The sequence below is a fragment of the Calidris pugnax genome, unplaced genomic scaffold (genome assembly GCF_001431845.1).
Source record: "Calidris pugnax isolate Ruff unplaced genomic scaffold, ASM143184v1 scaffold17, whole genome shotgun sequence".
NCBI lineage: Eukaryota > Metazoa > Chordata > Aves > Charadriiformes > Scolopacidae > Calidris > Calidris pugnax.
In genome coordinates this window covers 11,775,139-11,801,012 of record NW_015090794.1, presented here as the reverse complement: position 1 = coordinate 11,801,012, position 25,874 = coordinate 11,775,139, and the positions used below count along the sequence as shown (strand labels likewise).

The following is a 25,874-nucleotide window of genomic DNA, read 5'->3' as shown; positions in this document are numbered from 1 at the left end:
GCATTTTTGGATAGTGGCTTGGAAATTATGCCAGCACAAAAGTACCCCATAAATGGAAGTATTACCTGCCAAGCTATGTGACAGTGCCTGCTGAAAGCCCCAGTGCTCCCTGAGCAATGCCCAAGGAGCAATAGTCCAGAGTCTCTATTGCTTTCTGAGGCCCCTTTCAGACAGAAAGTTAGCTTCCTAATTGGGGTAAACACACATGCAGAATGTCTCTGTGGGATTTCATCCTCCTTAAAAACACCCACTGCCTCCCTCTCTGCTCCCTGCTGAAGATGATCTGTGGTTAGTGCCCACAAGCCCTTCTAATAGCACAACTGCCCTCCTGGTGATGAGGTCAAGGATCTGACCAAAGCAGCCTTGTTTGAACTGTCACACTGTGCCATCCTGTCCTCAAGCAAGTAATTGGACTGGACGGTGGTGCAGACAACCAAAGAGATCTTGAAAAGGTTTATACTTGTCACGTTCCTCCTAACTCAGTGTTGCACATCTGCTCTGATAGTGAGAGGAGTCTCTGAGCTACGACGAGGCATCATCTCCAGTCACCCCTCTGTCAATTCAGCCTTAGGAATCCTGATACAAGCAGGCAGAGGCTTTGGGGTTTGGTTTTTTTACATCACACTTTACGACATAACAAAAAACTTTTATGTGCTAGAAACAGTGGAACTGAGCACAATGAGATCCTTAATAACCATTGAGATTATCAGACCTGACTGAGATGGAATCCAGAGTTCTGCACCCAAAGGACAAGCTGGGGCTGCTTTGCTGAGCAAAACACGTAATAGGTGCTGGTTTTATGGTGAGTGATCCATAGACCTAATGGGTGTTTGGTTTTCTTACATTACTGGTTTTTCAGATGTTCTGTTTGCCTGTGTAGAATGGCATTTTATCTGTCTGCTTTGTTCCTTCTGGTCTATATTTGCTCTCCCTGTGTTTCTTGACTGGCTGTTGTTGTTCTGCTTTTCCAAACCTCACTATGTTGGAACTGAGACCTGGATCTCGCTTTAATCTCTCCTCTTCACATTCAGGGCAAGAGAGAAGAGAGGAAAAAGATACACAAACGGGCACACATTGAGAAATGTTGTGCACCTTGTTTGGGAAAAGCATTAAAGTAAGCTTGAAAGGGCCCTGTAAATCTCACGCCTTCTCTTCCAGTTGCATTGTGGTGGTTTTAGTCATTTGTTCATCTCTGCTGCTCCAATACTGGGAATTACAAGCCAGAAATATTGGAGTGATCAATAAAAAATGGTGAAAGGAGTAAACATTGAGCATGCTGTTGTGGCTGGCGGAGGGACTCGGCTCTGAGCAGTCAGCCCATCTGTTGGTTAATGCAGTCTCATAATATCAGACCATCTGCCTGCTCCTCTTGTGCTGCACTGTAAAAAGCTGGGAGGACAGAAGTGGACCACAAAGCTATGAGAGACGTTCCTCCAAAACAAAGTAAATTCCATGATCCTAAAAGCCATCAGAGATACCTAAAACTATCTGATATCATAAAACAACTAAGACAGTCAAGATGGATAAAGAGCCAGCACTCGGATGAGAGAGTGCAGTTTGCCGAATATGAGAGACCAAACAGGGAGAGAAAAGCACAATCACCAGAAGCTGTTTAGGTGAGAGAAGAAATGCCAGCTCCCCTGGTTCTGTTTGGCTCTAGTTCTTGATTGGGTTCTTTATTTTGAAAAGTGAGGTGGAGCCATGAGCTAAATAAAGTGATTTTCTTCTACGTGATTATGTTTTCTGAGTTTTTATGGTCCTGACATTGAGCTTGGTTCTGAGTTTCATCCCGTGTTCGGCACTGAGCGGACTGTGGAATATCTTTGTGCCTGTATTGGCACAAAGTGTGCCTAATGTGAAAACAGTAGAGTAACATAGTGGAAAAGACCACGAAAAACACTGTAAAGCAAGTATTTGGGCTAAATGGAGCTCCAGTGCTGGGTCTGTGGTGTGCTTCCATCCTCAGCACTGGGCTGAGAAATGATTTATGTTCAGACCCTGTGGCTGTCATCCACACAGCAGAGACCATGTTCTCCATGCCTTTGGCATCACCGGTGTGAAAAGCAAGACTGTTGCTTCCTTTTAGGAATTTAGCTGGAATTTTGCTGTTAGGCATGGCTTCATCTTTGTATATCTGATTAGTTTTTAAAAATAACTTCAATGATTCAGAACAGATGTGTAAGAAAACACAGATAAAATATTACGCCTTTTTTTCACTGCATGCTTAATCATAACTCTCCTAATACAAGTGCACAGGTACTTGCATGTGTGGGTATGTATATACCTTGTTGCAGATATACTAAGAATAATGTAAGCAGAATGCAAAATATTCAAGAAGACATTGGGGACTGCTTTGGAAACTGCACAATTCTTGTGGGAGACCCAGTTACATTTCTTTTCCCTGGATGCAGGTCTCTAAGTGGTCCTTTTAGAAAATCTATCCTCCTTTTTTCTTCTCAGGAACAGCTATCCAGTACCCAAAACCTGGCTGTTACGAGTTTCACTTGTCTCTTTTCCAGCCTGAAATCTGTTCTGTGTTGCCCTCCTCATACAAAGAAGTATTCCCTGTCTTTGACCATAACTGTCAAACCCTGCTACCTCTTTAAATTTTGTCATAAGATTTTTGAGCTGGGGCTGGAGGGGCGGGATGAGAGGTGCACTCGGTGCTGCGGGTAGGTACATCATGAATACGTGTGGTGGCATGGTGACTTTTTTGTTTTGTTCCTTATTTCCTACAACGATCCTAATATTTCTTTTCATCTTTTCTTAATCTCTGCAGAGCAATGAATTAATGTTTTCATAGAAGTGTCTGTCATCGCTCCAAGAACTCTATCCTGAAGGGTAAAAGCTAATTCAGAACCCATCACGATGTATGTAAAGGTAGGATTACTCTTCGTGTTCACCACTTTGCGTTTATCAACACTGAATTTTATCTGCCATTGTCACACACTCCATGACTGAGAAAGAAAGATTTGTATAAAGACTTTGTATAAATACCCTATAAATACTTAAAGGGTGGGTGTCAAGAGGATGGGGCCAGTCTTTTTTCAGTGGTGCCCAGTGACAGGACAAGAGGAAACGGGCACAAACTTGTACATAAGTTCCAGCTAAACATGAGGAGGAACTTCTTCACTTTGAGGATGGGAGAGCCCAGGAACAGGCTGCCCAGAGAGGTGGTGGAGTCTCCCTCCCTGGAGACATTCAAAACCCACCTGGACATGTTCCTGTGCAGCCTGTTCTGGGTGGACCTGTTTTGGCAGGGGGTTGGAGGAGATGATCTCCAGAGGTCCCTTCCAACCCCACATCATTCTGTGATTCCATGATTCTGTGAATAGTTTAGATACCTGTGATATATCTGGTATCTCTAAAGTTTTCACACGGCATTTGTCCTTTTAGCGGAATGTTTTAATTTCTTTTAATCGGCTCTTGTTTTTCTTAAGTTCTCTTCTTTATAACTTTTTCAAAACTTTTATTGCTTCTGCAGGGATGCTGAAGGGATGCTGAATTGGTCTTTGTTAGTCAGAAATATAGGTTATCTCTTACTAAGATTTTGAACCAAGTTCCCCATACCACTCAGGAGTAAGTTATGACTTACATTTCCCAACTAATTTCCCCATGTTCATAAAGTTTGTCCAAATTTTAGTCTCTGCATCATACCAAGTGTGACATTTTCTCAGTCCATGCATGGGCTTTTGAAGTCTGCTCCTACTGTTTTGCTTTCTGGCCTAATACCTTTTCTGATACCAGGTTTAACCCTGCCACTCTAAGCCATCCCAATGGATGATCGCTAATATAATTCTGTATTTTTTTATCTGAGCATGGAATCCATCCATAGAGATTGTGTTGCTCATTAATGACATTACCTTGTTTTTCTGATTCAGCTTTAGTACACGACATCTGCTTTGTCTTTCAGTCTAATCAGTACCAAGACGTTATTGTCCCACTAATTATCTTTCTCCCATCAAATTTCTGGTACACCTATTATGTCAGTATCCATTAAAATCAGGCATCTAGTTTCTCTTCTCATTAATTGCTGTTGTAGTGCTGGCTTAGAAGCATGTATAGATTTGGCTGAGCTCTCTCTTTTTGTGTGCTGTGTTTAGGTGAGAGTTTATTTCTATTACTTGCTGTTTGCCATGTGCTATCTTAGTTTTGCCAGCTACTTTTTAGACAATACAGCATTTTTATTGCTTCATCTCTATGGGATGCATCATCATGAGCTGTGTAGAGGACATGCAGAAGGCATCTCCTACCTCTGCCAGTAGAGCCTCTAATTTTAAAAGTCCCCTGTAACATTTTGGACTGTTAAATGCTCACTAGCAACGAGCATTTTTCTTCTGCAAGGCTTTGCCTTGCCTCAACCTCCACAGTCTCTAAAAAGTCTTATTTTATGCATGTGAATTTCCCTATAAATAAGCAGAAAGCAATGCAATATAAGCAGTTGCTGATCACCTGCTGCTTTGCCATTCATTGTGGGTATTATTCCATAGATATCACAGCTGAAGCAAGTGAGGTCCTACCTCACTACCTCATTAGTGTCACTTAGATCTAATTGTACCACACCTGTAAGGGGTTTGTCCTGTGAATCCTGCCATATGTTGGTGTGCCCATCCCTGAACTTTGAGCCAGCACTGACCTTTGAGCCTGTTCCTGAAGCAACTTCCCAACAGGGCTCCTCTGGCCAGAGCACCTCATTTCAGTATGTGCTGCAGGCACTGCAGGTGTTCAGAAGGTGCCTGAGTCACAGTCCCCCTGAACACCATCCTGTAAACTCTTGGGGTGACCACATTTCCTGCAAGCCCTCACTCTTCCCCAGCAAAGTTCTTCCAGCACAAATGTTGCTTCCAACTGATTTCTATTGTATATATCAGCCTTCCCTTACACGAGGAGTTGAGCTGGTCATGACTCCTCGTCCTCTGGCTCATTTATGCACTTATAGAAGGACGCGGGAGTTCAAAGCCCCACACAGTTCTAGGCAGGGGGAGGAACAGACCTTTGTGTGTGTATATATCTACATATATCTATATCTCGCTGTGGTGTTATGCTAGTCAGTGAAGTCATTTATCAGATCATTTGATGGGGCATATTGCTTTTGCTTTCCATTGTGGTGCCGTAGTTTCCAGACATAATATCTGGCTTGGTTTCTTCCTTTTAAACGTATCCTCCATGGCCTCTTGGAAGTCCTCTTGGACACAGAGAAGGAAGCAATGGAGAAGGGGAGCTAGAAGGTGCACCCAAAAGGTGTGATGAAAGGAGAAGGGTGGTGGAGTGTGTCCCAGGTAGAGTGTTCTGGGTGGGCACTGCATCAGGGAGCCCAACAGAAAGCTGCTTTAGCAAGGTTTTTAATAGCCCAACGGCAGAGGAAAGGCTGAAAGCTGTGTTCAAAAATGGACCAAATAGCTGAAAACTGAGTGTACTTTCCAGGGTAATGCATGAGTGTCCCTCACTAAACAGGTTACCCCTTTCTTCTTTGGGCATCAAAATACTCAGTAGGAACAAAACTCGGATTAAGTTTTGTGGAGAAGATCCCAGGAGCAATTCAGAACTGACAGATCGGGCCCAGCCCTATTGCAGCAGTTCCCTTCCAACTCCTTTGGAAAGACTTGCTATCTTCTGCTCGCATCTGTAATGAAAATCAGAAATAGCACACGTCGTGGGACCCAACATCTCCTCTGTGAGAGCCCATTCAAAGTCCTGGCCAACATAACCAGCTATTGCCCTATCATCCTTTATCAATAGCGAATGGAAACTGTCATAAGAAATATTTGTGGACACAGAAAATGTGGTTTTTTCTAGCTATTATCTACCATCACCAAGCTGATTTTGTTAAGCAGATTTGGCACTAACAACCAGCAATAGCTAATAAATTCAATGTTAGGCTTACAGGGTTCTGACAGATTGTTGGCAGCTGCCTTAAACACAGGGAAGAGCTCTCCTAGTGTGGGTTGGAAATGCTTATTTATACCATACTGTGGGTCTGTTTGCCCCAAATTTTGCTGCCTCCTTTTAGTAGATGTCATCAGTGCAATATATGCAAAGGGTATAATAACTGATCAGAAATAGAGTATCCAGCTACACAGAGATCAGCACAAATGGATTAAAGATAGGAAGCTCAAGCATAAGCTATTACATTTTTGCAGTAAGTATAAGAAACCTTTTCAATTATGAATGCAAGATTTGTGATAAGGATGTAGCTAGGCCTCACCATAGATGTTTTTATTTTACTGTGAATGTTCCGGTGATTAGCTTTCCTATATTAAGAAGATTTTAAATATTATGCAGAGGTTTTATACTGACTTGCTGTTAATTGGTGAGGGACTCTAGGAGAGACTGCCGACACAGCTAGACTAAGTTTGTTCTTAGGCTTTCTTTAGCGTGCCTTAAAAGTGGAAGCTCATGTGCTCAGAAACAGGCACAGGCTTCAACAGCTGTATTTAGCTTGGAAGTTGGTTAGGTAGAGGTCCTCTTTAGATCAGGGAAATTCAACTGAAAAGAAAACTTCAGAAAGCTTGAATGTTCAGTTGCAGTAACTGCATGGAGACGTTTTAGATAATTGAAGCCTTGAACAATCACTTTAGTGTTCAGTGATGCTGAGAATGTGTACAGAAACTGAATAAGCTGAAGTCTTATTGCGCAGATGAGTGTAGTCCAAAAATTCCCAGTTACATAAGGTATGGTGAAAACCCCAATATGTTTGTGTAACTGAGCTCCATGCTTTATATTCAATGCATTTTATCATTGGATAATTTACTTGGAAGAATCAAGAATCTGTCCTAGCACTGGGTGTAACTGGGTAGTTGACAATCCTATGACCGTTAAAGTAAATGCTGAGTGAGAGGATGAAGAAATTAAAGGAGTAGGAAGTTCCTTCTAATTTGGAAAGAGAAGAAAAGTAGTCAAGAGATTGAATTCTACAGTGAAGGAAAGTTGAGTACAGTTGACACACAAAGTATAAGATTGATGGTGAAAAATTTAGATTAACTATGTTGCACTGTCAAACTTGATCTACAGTTGTTTATCAGTCAGAAGGTCAGCACTTTCCATCTCTGACTGAGCATTCCCCTCTCTTTCTGCCAATGTGCCTTACAACTCCATGGCAAGAGTTCAGAAATAGTTCTAAGTTTATTTATACCATTACACCAAAAGATCTATTTTTTTCCTCAAAAAGGAAAAATAGAATAGTCTAGAAATATACACTGACATCGTGCAGCAACTCTAAAATTCAATTAAAAAAAATTGTTGACAGTATTTCACACAACCAAAAGAAATACTTAAGTAAAGCACTAATGCTGTTTTGGGAAGCGTGTGGGTGATGCAACCAAGCATTGTGCACCATAATGAACTTGCAGAGAAAATGGATAAAGCCCCAAAACATCCCATTGCCTTTATAACAGACATATCATGCTTCTTTTGAGTCTGTCTCCTGAGGGTGTCATCAATGCCAAGTAGTCATTGTATTGGGAAAGGCAGTGAACTACCATTCCCCAGGCTGCCTTTTTGGTCCCTCTTACATCTATATACATGTCCATGATATCTCTCCTCACATGTCTCTCCTTCAGGCTGAAGAGTCTTAACCTCATCCTTGTACAGCACCTTCCAGAACTGTGATTATCCTCGGTGCTGTTCTGTGAGCTGGACTAAAAAGGACAAAATACCACACTATATTTTTATATAAATGTGAAGCTTTCAGATGTATACAGTCCTCATGCGACAGGATGCTCTCTGCTCTGCTCTCAAGTCTTTTCCTAATGCTTTCTAACAGATGAGTTTGGTTTTTGACCGCTGCTGAGTATTGACCTAGTGCTTTCATAAGAGCAGTTATACCCCAAGGTCCCATTTGTGTGTGTAAATTCAGCTCAGAACCCATTAGTGGCAGTAATCCCAGGATTGTTCTTCCCTTACGTGCATAATTTATTTAGGTTTACTTACAATGAATTTCACAAAGGCTGTCTCTGTTACTTTTTCTCTCACTGAAATACCCCACTGCTTTATTAATGGTAATTGCCCTTCTCTTTCAATCTGTCTAGCTGACCAGCAATTCAAACTAAGAACAATTGCTCCTTACACCACTTACTGCCACTCTGTCAGACCTGATGAAGGTACCATATGCCCCAAAGGTTTTGTGATTGTCTCAAGTGGTCTAACAAAATAGACTGCTGCTTGGCACAAACATGAATTTTCATCATCCAAGCTCATTATCAGTGTGAAGGACACTGCGGGGCTCGTGCCCCTCTTCAGCTGTGGGCAGAGCGCTCTGCCGGGAGCAGGAAGGGTTCAGCTGCCCTGTTTGTTAATTGAACTCTGCCCAGTTTTTTTCCTGATAAATACTGTTTTGAAACATGGGTTGAATTGATATTGAGAATTTACAACTTCAATACCAGGGTAAAGAAAAGCTTTGCAGCCTGCCTCTTTCTGTGCACTTGAGTATTATTTTTTTTTTCCAAGGGCAAATCAAACAAATAAACATCTACAAGGTTCCCTCTCACAAAGAGCCATTTGGTACTGTGACTGCCGGTTTTTGACCACAAAGTGTCCTCTTGGCCTGAGGAAACCATGTAGTCTGTCCTTCCTCACTAGAGGAAGAAGGGAAATGTCTGTATTACATTATTAATCTTTATTTTCTTGGAAAAAAATCAGCTGAATGAAGAGAAAATGCATCAGAAAAATGACAGATCTGCATAAACTGAGTAAACAGCTCTCTCAAACCCTTGGCATTTATTCCACCTGGCTGTGTGTAATCTGGATGACATGTAGGTCCTTGTGTGCTCAGGTAGTAATGTTTCCCCGGCACTAAAGTACGACAAGAAACAATACCAATGCAATTTGTGAAACAGGAAGAAACCTTGACTGTATTGTCTTACCTTTTTCAGAAGCCGGGGCAAGGTCAATAAAACTTCGACATTTTTCACCTTTAAAAGAAAAGGATTATTTTAGAAGACAGAAAGTGATTGGTTTTGCTCTACTTTCTCTTTCTGACTGGTGTTTCTGCCATGGCTCCCACCTGAGCCTCCTCAGGACCAGTAGGTTGTCCCACACAGAGCAGACATTTACCTCCAGCCTGGACCAAAGATACCGTGCTCACAAGGCTGGACTCTCCCTTAGGACTACAGCCCCTTGATCACAAGTACGAAATCCAGTTAGTGAGGAACAATGTTCTCTCTGATGCTGGGTCAGTGCTGCTCTTTCCCAAGGCCAGGAATAGTGTTACACTCCACATGGAGTAGCACTGGGAGGGCACAGTCCTATTTCACTAGCGCTTTTGCCCTCTTTCTCATGGTCAGGACAATGCCTGAGCCTCACCAGCGTCTCACCGAACCTCCCAGTGCCAGGAAGCATTGCCATGGGCACAGATGTCTCAATAGATAGATATGACACATGTGACTAGGACAGACAAAACCTGAAGCAGAAAGCAAGCTAAGCAATTGCATAGAACTTTTAAAAAATGGTTAAAAAAGCAGGGAAATGCCTTGCCATGACCATCGCCCAGCCCTGTGCCACTCCCTCTGCTTCGTGGCTACTGCGTCCATTTATCACTGGAATTTAAATTTTCTCTCTTTACGACTGCACCTCCATTTTTGCAGGCATTCTTGAGAAGCCTATTGCTTCTGAGCGGGAAATGTATCTTAAAGGTGGATGTATTGGCCTTTCTCTTTTCTTTTTACTTCGTTAGGCAAATAAAGAGAGCATAAAATAGCTCCTCTGCTCTAGGTGTTTCCATCCACCGTGTGTGTTGTGTTTCCTTCAATACAGTATATTCCAAGGTGACCAGTAGCCTGCCTGCCTTGAGGAGTCGGAGCCCAGCGTGCCTGCCAGAGGTAATGAAGAAGAATCCATTTTTTCCCTATAAGATTTCAATTGATGCTAAGACAGCTTCGGGAGGAGAGTTTTTTTTATTAATTTTGCTCAATTTTAATTGCACAGTGAAAAGATTATTTAGGAAATGTGAGCCATTAAAAAAGACTAAACAGTGTAGTGATGTTGAACTCAGTGTGCAATTTTTTCTGAGTTTTAATGAATTATACGTACAAACTGATTAAAAATGTTAATCTTTCTGGTGTCTTAGTTGGTGGGATTAAGATAAATGTAACTTTTCAAATTATAGTTGTACTGAAATAACAATATTATTATGACCCTATTATTACCACATTTATTTTTTGCAGTTTTAAACCTATGCTAAATATGTTTAAAAGTGTTGTGTACATATTCTGTAGTCTGCCTCTATATATGTTGCTATAAAAGGTTCACTTGACATTGCAATGAATGTTTTGATATCTCCATGGTATAGGAAGGACTTCTGCTCTGTGAATTCAGGCACTGTCAAGAGGACAGGCAAGAAAAGGAAGGGACACTTGACTTATCAAGCACCATCTCTATTTCAAAAGAGGTAGGTAGGACAGTCCGTATCTGAGCAGAAGGAAAGTCAGATGAATAAATTGCTGAGTTTTGGGACAGACAGACTGAAAGATACCTGGTGGACCACAGAAGTCACAGCATCATGAGATTTTTGTGTTGATGGAACCCTGCAGGTCTCTTGTCCAGCCTCCTGTTCAGAACAGGACTATTGCTAACACCTGATCAGTTCAGCTGTGACTTTGCCCAGCCAACTCATTAAATACTTCAAGGATGATGATGCTCATCCTTTACTGACATCCCCTGCTCTGGTCCCAGGGCTGCACCACTCTTCTGGAGAAGTGTTTCCTTATGCCCAACCTGAACTTCTCTAGCTGCCCTGTCATCTCTGTAGTCATCCTTCCTCTATTTGGAGGGACATGAACAAGCCCAATCTCTCAACTTCTTTTCACACATGGTGTACTTTAGGCTTCTGACTGAGAAATCCAGAAAAATAGGTGGACTATAAAAGTTACTCAGTTGTAAATAAGTATCATTCTCATCCAGAGCCTCTGAGTTTTAGGGCAGGAGGTGTGTCAGGAATGCATTGACATAAAATCAAGAGAATATAAGGAGAGTGACCTTAGATTTGGCCTTGATATAAGCAGATTAAGCAGGATTTTTCATTCTAGCCATATGGATCTGTGGTTTGTGTTTGGTTTTGTGTGTTTTGGCTGGTTTTTTTTTAGATTTAAGCTACTACTTTTATCACAGTTTTATTTTAACCTGACTTCAAGCTATCTGGCTAGCACTGAGTCATCTCTCACCTGTGGTTGCAGTGAATCTGAAGTCGTATTACTGGGAACTTTAACGAATATGTGACTCTAGCATGTTGTCCCAAGACAGCCAAAGAGGAATGGCACTGGCTGCTACAGAAACTGCACAGGCTGTTGTGAGAGCTGGAGATAACCTGGTGCCTTTCAGATTGTACCTTGTACCCAGCAAGGTACAAAGCCTTTCTGACACACATGGGTGCTGAGGAAGCTGATGGTACCATAGTGTTGGACAGCAGATGCCTTGTCTGCAGGCAGGATGTAGAGAGTGGGATCACAGGCTATTTGAAGGAATGTGCATCCTCATCCTCCCTCAAATTGGCTTTCCCAGAACATAATGGTTTGAGAGAGCTGGCTGTGGTTGAGGTCTCCAGTTTAAATAATATGGACAGAAAATGGTGGAACGTCCAGAAGAAGTCCTTTTGGAGCCATAGCACAAAGAATGACTGTAGATTGGAGACAGAGAAAAGCCTGGAAGGAGATCACTTCATTTCCAATGACTGATGCCTGGATTGTGCCTGGCTTACTGCTAAAGGTTGTGGTAGGAACTGTGCAAGCAGCTCCTGATCAAGAAGACTTCCCTTCATTGTTCCTGTTGCTTGAGTGCTGGAAACCCCTCCTCCATTTTCAATGGTAACCACTGGTGGTATTTATAGAGTGTATTCATATTGAACATGCAGACATGCATCTCACTGAGAACTGAAGATGTCAGCAGTGCTTTCACTGTTCCTCTTAGGATTTATTCTGTTATTTTTGGGTATCTTGTATAACTGATCTCTTAAGCCCTCTTAAGTTTAATTTTAGACTTGGCAGAGTTTATCCTGCTGTGCTGCCCTTTTCCAGATGCATCTTCTCCTCATAACCAGGCTCATGGTGAGTCTTTAGAGAATACAGAAAAGGCTGTTTAGAAATGCAACAAGAATAGTGTCTAGGATGGATCCCCCTGGTAGCCCTGCCTTCCCACTGTTGTGGCAGCGATTCTGACAGAGGAGAAGGCCAAGGAGCGATCTCTCCTGCACATAACTCAAGTAGAAAGAGGTGTGACCTGGCTTGAATGTCCTCCACGTCCATGCAAGAGGAAGCTTCACAGTGCTTATGAAGCTCTCTGGAGCTCAGCAGTGTCAGGGAGCTGCCGGAGGCGGAGGAGACCACCTCAACATCAGTGAGAGCAAAGCACTTGGTACCGGCTGCTTCTGTGGCTTCCCAAGGGTGAGGTAGAAACATCATCTCTGCAAGCCCTTGCCAAATGCATTCCCTCATACAGACTGCTGCACTGCTGCTGCACGGGCTCAGTTGTGTCTCTGCTGGGCTTCCCGAGAAGGGGGCATGGGTCATAGGGCCTGTAGGTCTGGGTACAGGCAACCCCAAAATTTGTGTGCATTTTCCCCATTCTCAAATCCCCCAAATTTAATTCTGCCAGAAAATTGAGACAAACAGGTCCTGTAGATCCATCAGGTGTGCACGCTGTGCTGGATTCAGGGCTGTGGGCTACTTTCTGCATTGTGCCCTGCACACTTTTTCATGGGCGCAGCAAAAGTGCACTGCAAGAGATCAGCAGTGCCTGGCTGAAGCTTCAAAGGTGGATGCGTTCTCCTCGGGGTCTATGGAAGACCCTAGGGAGCAGTTAGAGAGCTATATAGTGGAAAGGCAGGTCTAGGTGCACATAGATTGGGGCTAAACTGTATCTAAGCTCAGTGTGCACACTGGAATGATCCTGACTTTAAGCCTCTGGGAGACCCACCTGTATTCTACTGTTTCTTCCATCCCTGGTCTGAAATGTATGGTTTGTTTGCTCCTGTCTCCAGGACCCCACATTGCACAACAGTAGTGAGATTTGTCCAGGGTACCCCTCACTAAACTGGACTAGAAATCAGGAAGAGGGTAGAAAACACACACAGAAAAGCATAGGCTTTAAGAAAATATTCTGAGTTTATAACATGGCTGTTCCAGAAGCTGATGTCCTGGATCATGCTTATTGCTCCTACATTCCCAAGTTCTTTCCTCTCCAAGCCAGTGATAAATGCCTCATTAATAACCAGGGCAGCAAAAAAATCCCAACTCTGAAAAATCCTAGTTTGCATGTCTTGCAACTACACAGTTTCAAAATATTCTAGTTAAATAATTTACCTTAAAATAAATCTGGTAGTTCTGACTGAGAGAAGGATCTCTGTTATAACTCTGCTTTTCATCTTGCAAAAAAAAAAGAAAAAGAAAAAGCTGTCTGTATTCACTTACTCTGCATAAAATTTTACGAGTTCAAAAGTACAGTTCTGATGGAAATTTAAATGATTAAATTTCATTTAAACAGCATTCCCTTTTAGTAACACTCTGGCTCCCAGCCTACCAAAGACAAGGTCCCCTTTTTTCCTAATAGGCGCTAACAAGTCTTTATATCTCCAATTATATCTGTGGAGTCACGTGATTCTGATGAGATTCCACTTCATCTACTGAGAGTAAAATCATTGTATTTGTCTAAAAAAAGATGTAACCCTTAAGGGATCCCAGCCTAGACAAGGCTGAGGACTCTAACATAACTTCAGTGAAATAAAGTACTACATTAGGGAAAATACAGGTTAATGAGTTCAATCAAACTGAATTGTATCACATTAATTAATGAATGAAATATTCCACTTTTGATTTAGATTATCTCAGACAGAATATTTAATCAAGTTTTTTCTAATGAAAAATCAAGTATTAATCTGCAAAATCAACATTTTCCAGTTGACCGTGTTGATTTTGCTGGAGCAATATTATCTTCTGGAAAATAAGCAAGTTCATGCAGAATTACACTAAGATATATCTTAACTATGAAAACAATTGCTTTCTCTCACTCTGACAGCTGTCATTCACAGCTCCTGCCCATCAACATTTCTCTTACTTCCAAGTAACATGAGAATTTGTTCAATTTCTCAGCCTCTGCTGACTCAGAATCGTTCTCCCTTTTGGGGTTGTTTTTATATCTGAATGCTATACTACTGTTCTCTTCCAGCAAACTCCAACTCTTAAAACTTTCTACCTTCTAAAGTAAAAAAGCTTAAAGCTTTCCACGTTTTCATTTCAGGGATGCATTTTTCCTCAATTCACGTATTCATAAAGAAATGGAAATAATTTTCTCCATGCTCTGGAGTTTCCCCTTGGCTCGTTGAGCAGTAGATAGCTGTGCTGGGGGCAGAGGGTGCGGGCAGAGCAGGGAATACTCTGGTGCATCTGTGCTAAGCAGGGCTATGTGCCATGGCAACTGCGCTTTCTGCGCTGAAACTCTCCCTGATGTGAAAAATCTTGCACAGGATCTGAAAGCAAACATCTCCACAGGCTGCTCTCAAATCACGTCTAATTGAAACGCATCCAAGTCACAAGACTCATCTGATTATCTTGGTAAGACCTGATGGATGTGTACACACATCTATCATTTGGAGAGCTGGAAAATAACTCAGATTTTTAAGTGATTGGGAGAATCAAGAAAACAATGGTGCTGAGAGAGGCTTTCGATGATTCTGGTGTCAAATTAGACCTGACTGTATAATCTGGAAAACATTAAATCAGACAAAGAGTTCAGAGTTGCTTTAAGCACTTCAAACCACAGAATGGGAAGAGGATGTTTTTCACCTGTTCAGCCCACAGGTGACCATCTGCCACACTCTGCTTACCCTGTGCTCATGTAAACATGCCAAAATAAACTCGTTATCGAGGGTCTGCTCTCTGTGGGACCATAACGTCTCCCCAGAAAACTCTGAAAGACAGAATTTTTGCTCTTCACAGAACACATAGCTGACACATATACCCCATGTCTGACATGCCTTCTACAATCTCCTGTGTGACTGCATTAGCAGTTGCATTCAGGCTGGTGATTAACAAAAGATCAAAGCAGTAAGTAACCAGTAAGACCCTAACGCCCTAGTTATAGAAGAAATGTGGTTCAATAGCTCCCACTCTTTCCAATTATTAGCTGTGGATCAATGTAGCTTTTCTTTTAACCATGCCAGTGCTTCTCTCCAGATAATGCCCAACCGGAGTATTTGCATTGGATCTGTTCCCTAGCTCTGGAGATACATAAACAGGGCAGGCAGAAATGAAAGTCAGCAAAAGCAAAGAAGGAAACTCCTTTTCACGGGTGGGATTACTCCAGAAAATGAAAACATTAAAAGCTGACGTGCCAAAATGGAGGGAAGGACAGATTCAGGACCGAGCATTACTCTGATGGCATGGCACGGCGCTGGGAACGTGAGTCCTGAGGCTGCAGCCCGAAACACGTGCAAGTGACTGTAGGTAAGAGGCAAAGGGATTGCTGGAGCGGAGGGACCTTGAATGTCAAAGCTTGTACTACATCAACCTGTACCTCTTCTCCACAGTTAACACCGTAACAGTATTTCTTCCCTGGTTTACCTATCTATCCAGTTCCCCTTAGTCATTTCAATTTAGGCTGCTTGTTTCAAAGTGGACTCCAGAAACTTCTCCCACCTTCTGTACCCAAAGGTGCTCAGTTGCTTTTTGGGTTGAAGCATCCTGTTCTTCCAGGCAGGCACAGCTGACTTGGAGTATGGAAACTGAGATAACCTTAATCTTTCAGCCACAGACTTTTACAGTAAGTACACTGCAGTACACTGCAAATGAATATCCACTTTTTTGAAATCAAGTGAAAAAAGGTTTGCTTGCGTTTCTTCTTGTGAACCCTATTTCTGAGCTTGTACCTAATAACTTTTCAACAAAGTCTCATTTAGTGGTTTTTGTCAGGCCAGGTGATGCAAAGTGAAATCAGGCTGAATGACAGTATGATATGGTTTTTGGTCTTTCCCAAATCTAGTGAGTCTAGACATGGTGGAATAGCCCTACTTCCCAATCAGCTTCCCACACTGTAAGCGTGGTTTCTGTCCTTTTCCCCACTGAATGCAGCCAAATGCAAGGTGGAACATCTCAAAGTGAGTTTTGTTTGCCTGTGACTATTCTATAAGCCTTGTCATTCCATACTAATAACATCTGCTTCTTATTATTTACTGTCTTCTGTAGGAAGTTATAAGCTAGATCAGCAAAAATTTATATTACCATTTTGTTTACCAACAAGAGCACTGAATAACATTACACGAATTTCTGATTAACAGAGGATCCTACTAGGAGCAGCCCTCTTCCTTGGTAAGTCCCTGTTTTGAGATCTGTCAATAAGCCAGTGCTGTTAATTTTATGTAAGGAAAATTTTAAAATCAGAATTTATTCTGGTGTAATTTAAAAACCATGAGGATACTGTGATGATTGATATTCCACCCATATTTATTTCTGTTGCCCTGAATGCATCTGTTCATATTTTGCACTAACTGGCTTCAGGGTAAGCACCTCAGTTCTCTTTGAAATATGGGACTTGTGTATTAGTCTTCCACCACTTTGATGTTTATTCCATTTACAAGGAACTATCAGATACCTCCTTGAAGGCTAGTGGGTTAAATGGTTGAGGATAGACACATCCAAAGAGAAAGTGACACAGCTTTTGTTCATGAGATACAGAGTAACGTGTCAAATACAGAGCAGTTCACTGCATAGTCCCTTGCTTTACTATTATGAGTCTCAGCCTGCAGGGATTTTATGTCCACATTTTTATGTATGATAGATGTTCATACAGCTAGTCTGTCTAGCAGGATCAGGAAGACCTAAAATCCAAAATTCCCAGTGCACTGCAGACACAAAATATCCCCAGCATCCTATAAAAAACCTGAATGTCTGTAATAAAGCAATGACCAGCACAGAAACCACAGCTATCATGTACCACAGGAAGAGAGCAAGAGGCATCTTAAGGAACATGAACAGATCTGAGGGCTCTTATCATACAGCTTAATTTCCTATGACCAGGCGTATCTAATCCTGTAAGTGAAAACCAAGGGATTTGTTAGGAGTTCTCAAGCGCTTTTCTGAAATGGACCCTTCCCCATCTTGTAAAGGAAGGCAAAAATTTGTTACTATCCCTGTAATCTAGCCTGAGGGAGATTTCTCTTCTGATCCCAAATTAGATCATCAGTTTAATGTTCAGTGCATGAGCAGACATACCAATTAGACACTGAGAAGCTGTAATAGAGTCAACGGCAGCAAAGCAACCTCCTCACATACTGTCACCACCTGTAGCCAATTTCTGACGCTTTACAGAAGGCATAAAACCCTCCAGAAAACGTGATATGCATCAAGTCAGCAACTATTTTTTTTCTTGGCTCCCCCTGGTAACCAGCAGCAACCCTGAAGCGTGGATGTCGTGTAACAGAGCACAGACGTGGGGTGAGCAAGGCAGTCAAGCCAAGATGGCTCCTCTCAGACCTCCTTAAGATACCAACAAATCAGCTATGCAGGACTCACTCCAAGCTTCCTCACGCCAGAACCATTCCCCTTCCCTCATACAGCTCTTTCTGTGACTTAAGAAGTATCCATTTCAGCCCGTGGATTTCCTTTGCTCACACTGCCCTCTGTGGCAGTGAAGTCCAGAGACGCACTGTCTGGGAACCCTTCCTTGGATTTTCACTTTTTATCTCAATGACAAGTTGCTTAAGTCTTTTTTTTTTTTTTTTTTTTTTTTATATTTATCCATATATATAAGGTACCCTCCCATCCCTAATTTGCTATTTTAAAGAGGATCAGCTTTTCTTTTCTTTTCTTGCAGGAGATTCTCTTTTCCTTAACTATCTTGGAAATCCCACTCTGCATCAGTTTCACCTCCCCTTTTTCTTGCCATAACTCTGCAGGATGGCATTAACTAAGTGCACTGGTGTTGCCTGTGCCTTGCACAGCGGTGCTGATTCTCCCCTGGAATAACCCCTTAGCTTTGTATCACAGCCCTTTGCAGCTCACAGTCACACCACAGTCAGATACTGGCCCACAACTTGTTTCGTTTCTTTTGCTCACAATTGACAACTACTTGTGACTTCAGAATCTTAAGCCTTAATGTTTACTACTTGTGACTTCAGAATCTTAAGCCTTAGTGTTTGGTGCTTTTCTTTTTTTTTTTTTTTTTTTTTTTTTAAATTATAATTATTTTAATACTATTCTTACAACTCTATCAGACCAGCTCCCATTTTCAGGTATGGAGAAAAATCTCTCCTCTGAAATGCCAATATTCCCAGACTTTGTGTCACAGCATATGTAAGGAGGGCATTTAAAATAGGATTATTCTCTTCAAATTAAGACTTCTGTGTTAGAAATGGCAACTTCATAGGCAGACTCCTTTTTGGCCAATGAGGAAAACACGTAATGCCAGGGCTTGGTTCATCCCATATGAGGAGGAACTCAATCTCTGCAAGAAGTACTCACTACTCTCTACTGATGTTGGTCAGTTTAGGCACAGACACCTACATTTGCTAATGTCCACGGGTTTGCTGTGGGATTTAACTTGCTAACTTGCTTTTTTTCTTTTTTTTAACAAATGAGATGAGGTGAATTGTATCCCTAGTCCTTTATCCTAGATCAGGAATCTCAGCAATAACAGAATCAGTCCCAAAACCGAATTTAAGGACAACTAGAAATATCTCATCTCCATTGTGATAATTTCGCTTTTTATATTACTTGCCATTCGGCCTCCTTGTAAAACTGTCCTTTAATCAGTTTACAACCTATTTATCCCCGTCATAATAAATAATATAAAGTAAAATCTGCACCACAGACTCAAGCAAAAGGTCTACCTGCTTCACTAGCTTTGTATCACCATCCAATGATAGATGTTTAGGGAAGAGCAAAGGGGTGGGTGTAGAGTGATTCTGTTCACATACTCCCCTTGTGATAGTACTGCATGAGTAGAGGGATTTATTAGTCAGAGGTTGCTCTCAAATCATCATGTCATTAACACAAATGGATGTCTCCTCCCTGGATCCATGCAATCCACAGTTTTGATCCTTACAACATTCTGTGGCAGGTAGCTCTGTAGGAAGGAGTATTCAGTTTTGTCTGTTTTGCCTTATTGTTCTTAAATCACAGAAGCAGTCAACAATATTTCTTGTCTGATCTCTGTCAGTCCCTGTTGATCCCCACCAATATCATAGTTCTCTTCACAGCGTGCCTTCCTTCCAGTCTGCAGAGGCTCAGGCTGTTTAGCAGTACCCAGTGTGGAAGCATGTCTACATCCATCACCACATTGTTACCTTCTCTCTGCTCTCTGTAGTTCTTCTGTAAAGAATTTTCAGTGGGACATTCCATCAAATCCTTTTTTGTGACTCCATAGAGACTGGGTCTAATGCATTACCTTTGTCTAAGAAGTGATTCATCTTGTTAAAAGATTTACCTTTAACAAAACCCTGCCTTTGATAAAACCCATTTGTTGCCATGGACTGAGTGCTTTCCCTGAAAACCGTCCTTAGGTTGTTGGGTCAAGTGGCCTGTATCATTTTTTTCCAGTCTTCTTTGAATACAGCGATGTGCAGATTCTTGCTACTAAACCTGCATTTTCATCTGCCAATTATTTCAACATCCTTGGATGGAGATTGTCCAAGCCCCCTGGGTTCAGTTCCTCTATCGCTGGAAATTTTATTTTTAATATAGAGCTCTACCTCCTCAATTTCTTTTACCACTCTTACCCTCCTAAACAATTTATAACTAGCAATTTTTACATTCCAGTCATGCAAATAGACCCGCCAGGTTTGTCATGCCAATTATATTGTATTTCTCGATAATCCAGCAAGAATTCCCAATTCTTCTTGCTTTTAATTATATACTCATGAGGTGCTTCTCCCTGGTCCCCCTCTCTGGACAGCTGCCTATGGTGAATCACATATGCTTATGATCACAGGGTGGCGGGGGAGAAGGGTGATGCAGTACCGCTCTGGATCCGTGAAAGTGTGTGGCAAGTTCTTGTCTTCACATGTTACAGATTTATTCTTTTCTGCAGGATACACCTCTCTCATTCTCTGGCTCCTTCTCAAATGTGCATTTAATGTCCATATTTATGGCCCGTTTTGATGCATCCTTACATATCATGGAAGTTCCACTCTACCATTTCCTCCTTACAGAGTGCTGAGGAATATGTGATACAAAGAGTTACAAACCCCTTGCCCTCAAAATATAATTCCAAAAATACAGTAAAAGCCTATGGATACCCATTCCTGATCTCTCTGGCTTCTATGGAGCATGGTGAGCAACATGGAAAAGCTCATTGTTTATTTAATGGGATAATACAGTACTATGGAGCATGGTGAGCAACATGGAAAAGCCCATTGTTTATTTAATGGGATAATACACTAAGCGAGGGGTCTAGAGAACAAGTCATATGAGCAGAGGCTGAGGAAACTGGGCATGTTGAGTTTGGAGAAGAGAAGGCTGAGGGAGGACCTTGTTGCCTTCTACAACTACCTGAAAGGAGGCTGTAGAGAGGTGGGGGTTGGCCTCTTCTCCCAAGGGAATAATGACAGGAGCAGAGGAAATGGTCTAAAGTTGTGGCAGGGGAGGTTTAGATTAGATATTAGGAAGAATTACTTTACTGAGGGGGTGGTCAGGCACTGGAACAGCCTGCCCAGGGAGGTGGTGGAGTCACCATCCCTGGAGGGATTTAAGAAATGTGTAGACGTGGCTCTTCAGGGTGTGCTCTAGTGCCTGAGATTGTCTCTCTGTGGGTGGGTGTGGTGTAGGTGTATGTTTTTTGTCTGATTGGGGTTTTTTTGTTTGGTTTGGTTTGATTTTGGTTTTGGTTTTTTTTTATGGTTGGATTCAATGATCTCAAAGGTCCCTTCCAACCATGAATATTCTGTGATTCTGTGTAATACTCTTAACAGGCACCTAGGCAGCTGCTTTTCCCTCTGAATGTGGATGTTATTACTGAGATTGCCTGTTGATTAGCAACTAAACCAAGATCTGAGTTTGTGAGGTTTTTTTCTATTAAAATCAAAATAAACACACTATTGAGCAAAATCAGCTAACTTGTTATTGCTTCCCAGCTCTCAAACTCCTCTACCTGCTAGGATAAGGTATGCCACCTTACCTACTTCATATGTTCATTTTTTTCATGGCATGTATGTTCTTGAGTCATGGGATCTACCAGCTAGTTTCCCACTGCTGCTATTAGCACACCACTTGTCTGGTATCTCGTGAAGATGACCGGTACAGACACAAACACTGACCTAGACTGAGGTGTAAAATAAGATATGCACTCAAAGTCATGCTCAGTAAGAAATGAAATTAGATGCCTGGCCATAGCCAAGAAATTCACAGTCCAGGAGGAGGCAGCAAGTGCCCTGTGCAGGGTGTGAGTGCAGGGCAGGACTCGTGACCAGCACGGGCTTACAGAGCTTGCAGGGTATGCTTTAGCTTCATCTCTCTCTAGAGATTAAGTGCATTGCTCTTACAGAAGGTGCCTCCACCCATGCAGGATCCAAAGCATTGGACCCACCCTAGAAGGAAGAGCCTTCATCCTCTTTTTAGTAGACTGGGATTCAGTATATTCTTGAGTCAGAAATTGTGCTAAATAATTACAGGACTCATCCACCAATGAAATACATACTCTCATGTCCTTCTATTCCCAGAGGGGATTCACAATTATATTTCTCAGGTGCTAAATGCTTTGCAGATTCTTCAGCTGTCGTAGACATGCTGGATAAAAATAAACTCTATATTCATAAATTATTTCAGAAATAATCACAGTATTTAATTTCTGTTAGAGATGTTAGTGAAAACTCAAAACCTGCAACAAGATGAAGGTTTGCTTCACGAGTCTCTGATGGAGAGTGTATGGCATGCTCTTAGCACCGCCACCTCTGGAATCTAAATAGACATTTCAAATAAGCAGTGAGAAGACACTCAATTTTTTTTTTTTTAAATTCTAGTCTAAATGTCATTTTAAGGTGTGACTGAGCCCCAGCCCCTCCAGCCAACTGGAAGCCCAGTGATCCTGTCCTTCCTTGTAGTATCAGCCTTCTGGGAACTGGTCCTGTTGTATTGGCACTACAAGACCAGCCGTGTTTCAGCTGCACCAGTGCAGAGAGCAGAAAGTTTTGACAGTGCCATGACTGTAGGAGAGATAAATGAAAAGCCTGGTGGCTGGATGAAGAGTGTGGCTCACAGCTGGGAATGTTAGGAGTCTCTGGAGAGTTTTGACAGCACCACAACAACAGAGCGTTACTGGCATTCATGTGTTCCTGGTGGGATTCATGTTGCTTAGCCTCAGACATGGGTGGTGAGGAAGCAGGGACAGGCCAAGAGCTGCAGGACCAGTGCTGATCATAGGTGGTGGCTTTATGTTCTGCTAACAGAAGTGTGAGGGTATGGAGTGGCTACTGAAAGGAGAGTGCCTGGAGGAAGGCTGCTGTTGCGGTCATTTTCAGTATGCTATTGGTAAAGCTTTAAGGAAGGTGTTATTGAGAGTATGGAGTGCATTCAAGCTAGGATTTTGACTGATTTGATACACTGCTGTCTGTGTGCTTAGTGGTATTTTCTGGATGTTCTCCTGGCATCTTAGGGTGTTTATTAACAACACGGTGACTGTATGACTTGTGATGCCTACAGGACTGTGGTTGGTACGTGTGCTGTGGACAGAGCCTATGGGATGGATTACTCACTGATACGTTGGGTGTTGTGGCTGTATGTATAAGCATGATCACAGTGCTGCTGGACTGGGGCTGGCTGGTGCCTCACTGCCCTGGAGCTCAGATAAAATGATGACCAGTCAGGCTGCAAAAGGCCTTGACAGTCCAGTGTTGCAAACCCAGAAGTCTGAATGAAGACCTTTCATGGTTATTTTATGTTGACACTCTTAGACAAATGTAGACCTCTTTCCATTTCACCTTTCCTGTCCTTACCAGAAAAGCTACGGTAAATCCTGAAGGAAGCAGCTGTCTGTCTAAAGCCCATATATCCCTGTACCTGGCTGGATTCCTTCTAAAGGTTGGTCACTCCTGGTCTGCTAACTGAAGAGAACTTTTCATCAAGTTAGTGTTTCAAATAAGAGGAAACACACGTGGCTGCTGTGGTGGTGAGGTGAGGGAGAAACAGGCTTCTCTCTCCTGCTCTCACCATAATTTTCTAAAGCTGGCTTCCAGCTATCTCCTGAAATCACCCACTACAGCACAGCTTTGTTTACCCAGTACAGAATAGATCGCTGCATTTCTCTTCTCCCACAGATAACTCAGTTTTCTGAGTGGGCTGGAGTCACACAGTTACAAGTTATCTCACACATAAATCTTGGCTTGGAAAGCTTTCAGTATCTGCCAGAAATTTGAGCATGCTTGGTCATCCCAATCCCAGCTAAGACGCTCAAAAAGTTGGAGAGTCTTAAGCTGCTCATTCAGGCTGCTGTGGCCTAAGTTTATTTCCAAATCAGTAAGGCTAAGACAAATAATATTTTTTTCTATACTTTCTTCTAATGTCACCAGGGTTACTTTGGTACACTCGTTTCAGCATGGAGCTGCTTATTGACGGTCCCACAGCCGAAGTTCATGAACTTTTCATACATGAAACTGAATTTTAATTCTCAAAGCACTATCCTCAAACATACCACTGAATATACACAGTACCTTGGGATGGAATGGACTGTGAGCTGCTCCCCACCTTTCCCTCACTTTATAGTGCATCTTACAAAGCGGTTTTACCAGGACCTCATAAATCAGGGAGGTCGTGTCCTCAGAGACACGTGTAGGATGATTAACTGTTCCTCTCCCAACAGTGGTGAAGGACCAACTCCCCAGCCCAATCCTTGGGCAACAGAATGGAAACAGCCCAGCAAGGAGGAACCAGTATCCACGAGCCATCATCATCTCTACTGTGTCACATTTGTAAACTTTATTTTCCAGTCACATAACCTAGAAAAAAGCTCTTTCACAGGCAGAGTTTGGATCTTAGCTCTACCAGACAGCTCTGGGAGTAGGGACTGCCAGCTTGCATCTGTTGAGACTTAAATCAGTCCCCATGGCTGCTACCTTCCTTCCACCCTCCAGTGGTTTATTTCTTGGTAAGTGCCAGGGTACAGCAGAGGAAATGAATGCACTGAGAAGCTGGAGAGGTGTCTTCTCGAGTGGTTCTCAGCAAGTAAATGGCTGAGCAGGGAACAGAAATGAGCTTTCTTGTGCCCAGCTGTGCCCTTTACCTGCCATTTCTCTACTCTACTCCAATAAACATGCAATCCAGCCACCGGGAAGGGTTTGTTGGGCGATCATTCACTGAAGGGATACCAGAAAAGCAGCAGTCTGGGCTACAGCATGATAAAAACTGTGACCTTTGTGCTTTTCCTGTCATTCATACCACTGTCCTAGGGGTTATCTCAGAGGCAGTTACAATTAGATGTCAGAACCTCCTTAACAAGTACCAGCCACTGGTTTTTGTGCGCTCTATGGAGCAGCTCCCAGATGGGAAGCACTGACCAGTCTCTGGCTGCAGTGCCCGTGAGGGTAGCACACACTGCTTATCGGAGGTTCAGCTGGCTGGTTCAGACCCTGCATCAGCCAGCAGGTAAACAAGCAAATCCTTGCTCTCACTGGAAACAGGTTGCTTTTCAACAAAGAACTGTTAAAATCCTGCCTCTCTCTGCAGGGCGAATCTGCTTTAAGATACAGCACAGAACAGCTTGCCTGTGTGTTTATCACACTGAGCCAAACAAAGCAACACAAGCTGGAAGGAAGTTGGTTTATACTTACCAGCAGCATTGATATTTTCCTCACAGGAGTACCAGATCCCAGTGTGGAAATACCTGAAAAGGAAGCGGTCATCTCCCGTCTCCCAGCTGTAATGAACCACATTCTGGTTTGTCTCATTTGCAGTCTCATTCCCGCTGTAGTTGAGGCAGTTTGTCTTCTTCTCTTTCCCACAGCTCGGCTTGGGGACCCTCTGTGTGCCCTCACACCAGTGGGTCGTGATAAAAGCTGTTGTAGAGAAGAGGAGAGCCATCAGATTCAGACTCACTGCTAGCAGGGCTCTGCATCTTCGATTTGTCTTCATGGTAAATCCGCCCTCCCTCCCCCTCCTGCTGAGAGAAGAAGTCAAAGGGGGTTGTTTTATTTGGGAGGGGGGGGGGCGAGTTGAAAGCCTTTCACGATTCAGAATCCAGTTTTCCAGGCATCAAAACTCTCAGCTTCTTCCAATCTGTTGTTGTAGCAGGGAAGGAAAAGCTGCAGCCAGACTCCCATTCTTCTCTTCACTTGAAATCCTGCCTTTGTCCGTTAAAGGAGCAGCTGCAGGCGCGGGAGTGCGGCCATCCTCTCGTAGTCGGTGTGCTTCAGTGCGCTGACGGGATCAGAGAGGGTCTGTCTCACACAGAGCACCAAGAGCAAGTGAACATCTGCTCGGGTACCACACATGATCCCAAGGGGCTCCGCAGCCTCCTCCGCTGGGAGACACCTGCAGGCTGCGGGACTCGCTGTCCTCTGCTCCCGTAGGATGAGCAGGAGAAACTCAGTGGGAGGCAGGCGGCAGGGCCAGCTGCTGCCACCCTCCTCGGCAGAGCTCAGGGACCACTGCAGCGCGCTGACGGCTGAGTTGGACTGGGGGGAGGCGTCGCATCTTAGTCCCAAAAAGAATCGGTATTTGGAGCTGCGAAACACATTTTTCATATACCAGAGGGCAGAGATTGGTCCAGGAGGAGGAGGGATGGAGCGATACTTTAGCTTTTCTGCTCTGAGCTACTGAGTAGTAAATCGGGGGGTTGATTCTGCTAACAGCATACCAGTATAATTCTCTGTCTTCAGGGACTTGCTCTGGAAGTCAGAAAAGCCCCAGAGGAATTTAGATTTGAAAGTGTGTAATGAGTAAAACCTACATCTTTGACAATACCAAGTG

General features: G+C 42.9%; 1 protein-coding gene across 2 annotated transcripts in view; it reads right to left on the bottom strand.

Moving 5' to 3' along the window:
- Positions 1-25,541, bottom strand: part of GSG1L (GSG1-like) — a 57,286-nt gene extending 31,745 nt beyond the window's left edge. For both annotated transcript variants that reach the window (XM_014936730.1, XM_014936731.1), the window contains exons 1-2: positions 24,737-25,541; positions 8,862-8,909 (exon numbers count right to left, since the gene is read on the bottom strand). In XM_014936730.1, the coding sequence (XP_014792216.1) occupies positions 8,862-8,909; positions 24,737-25,037 (349 nt within the window). In that variant the 5' untranslated portion in view covers positions 25,038-25,541. The remainder of the gene's footprint in view (positions 1-8,861; positions 8,910-24,736) is intronic.
- Positions 25,542-25,874: the final 333 nt, after the last annotated feature.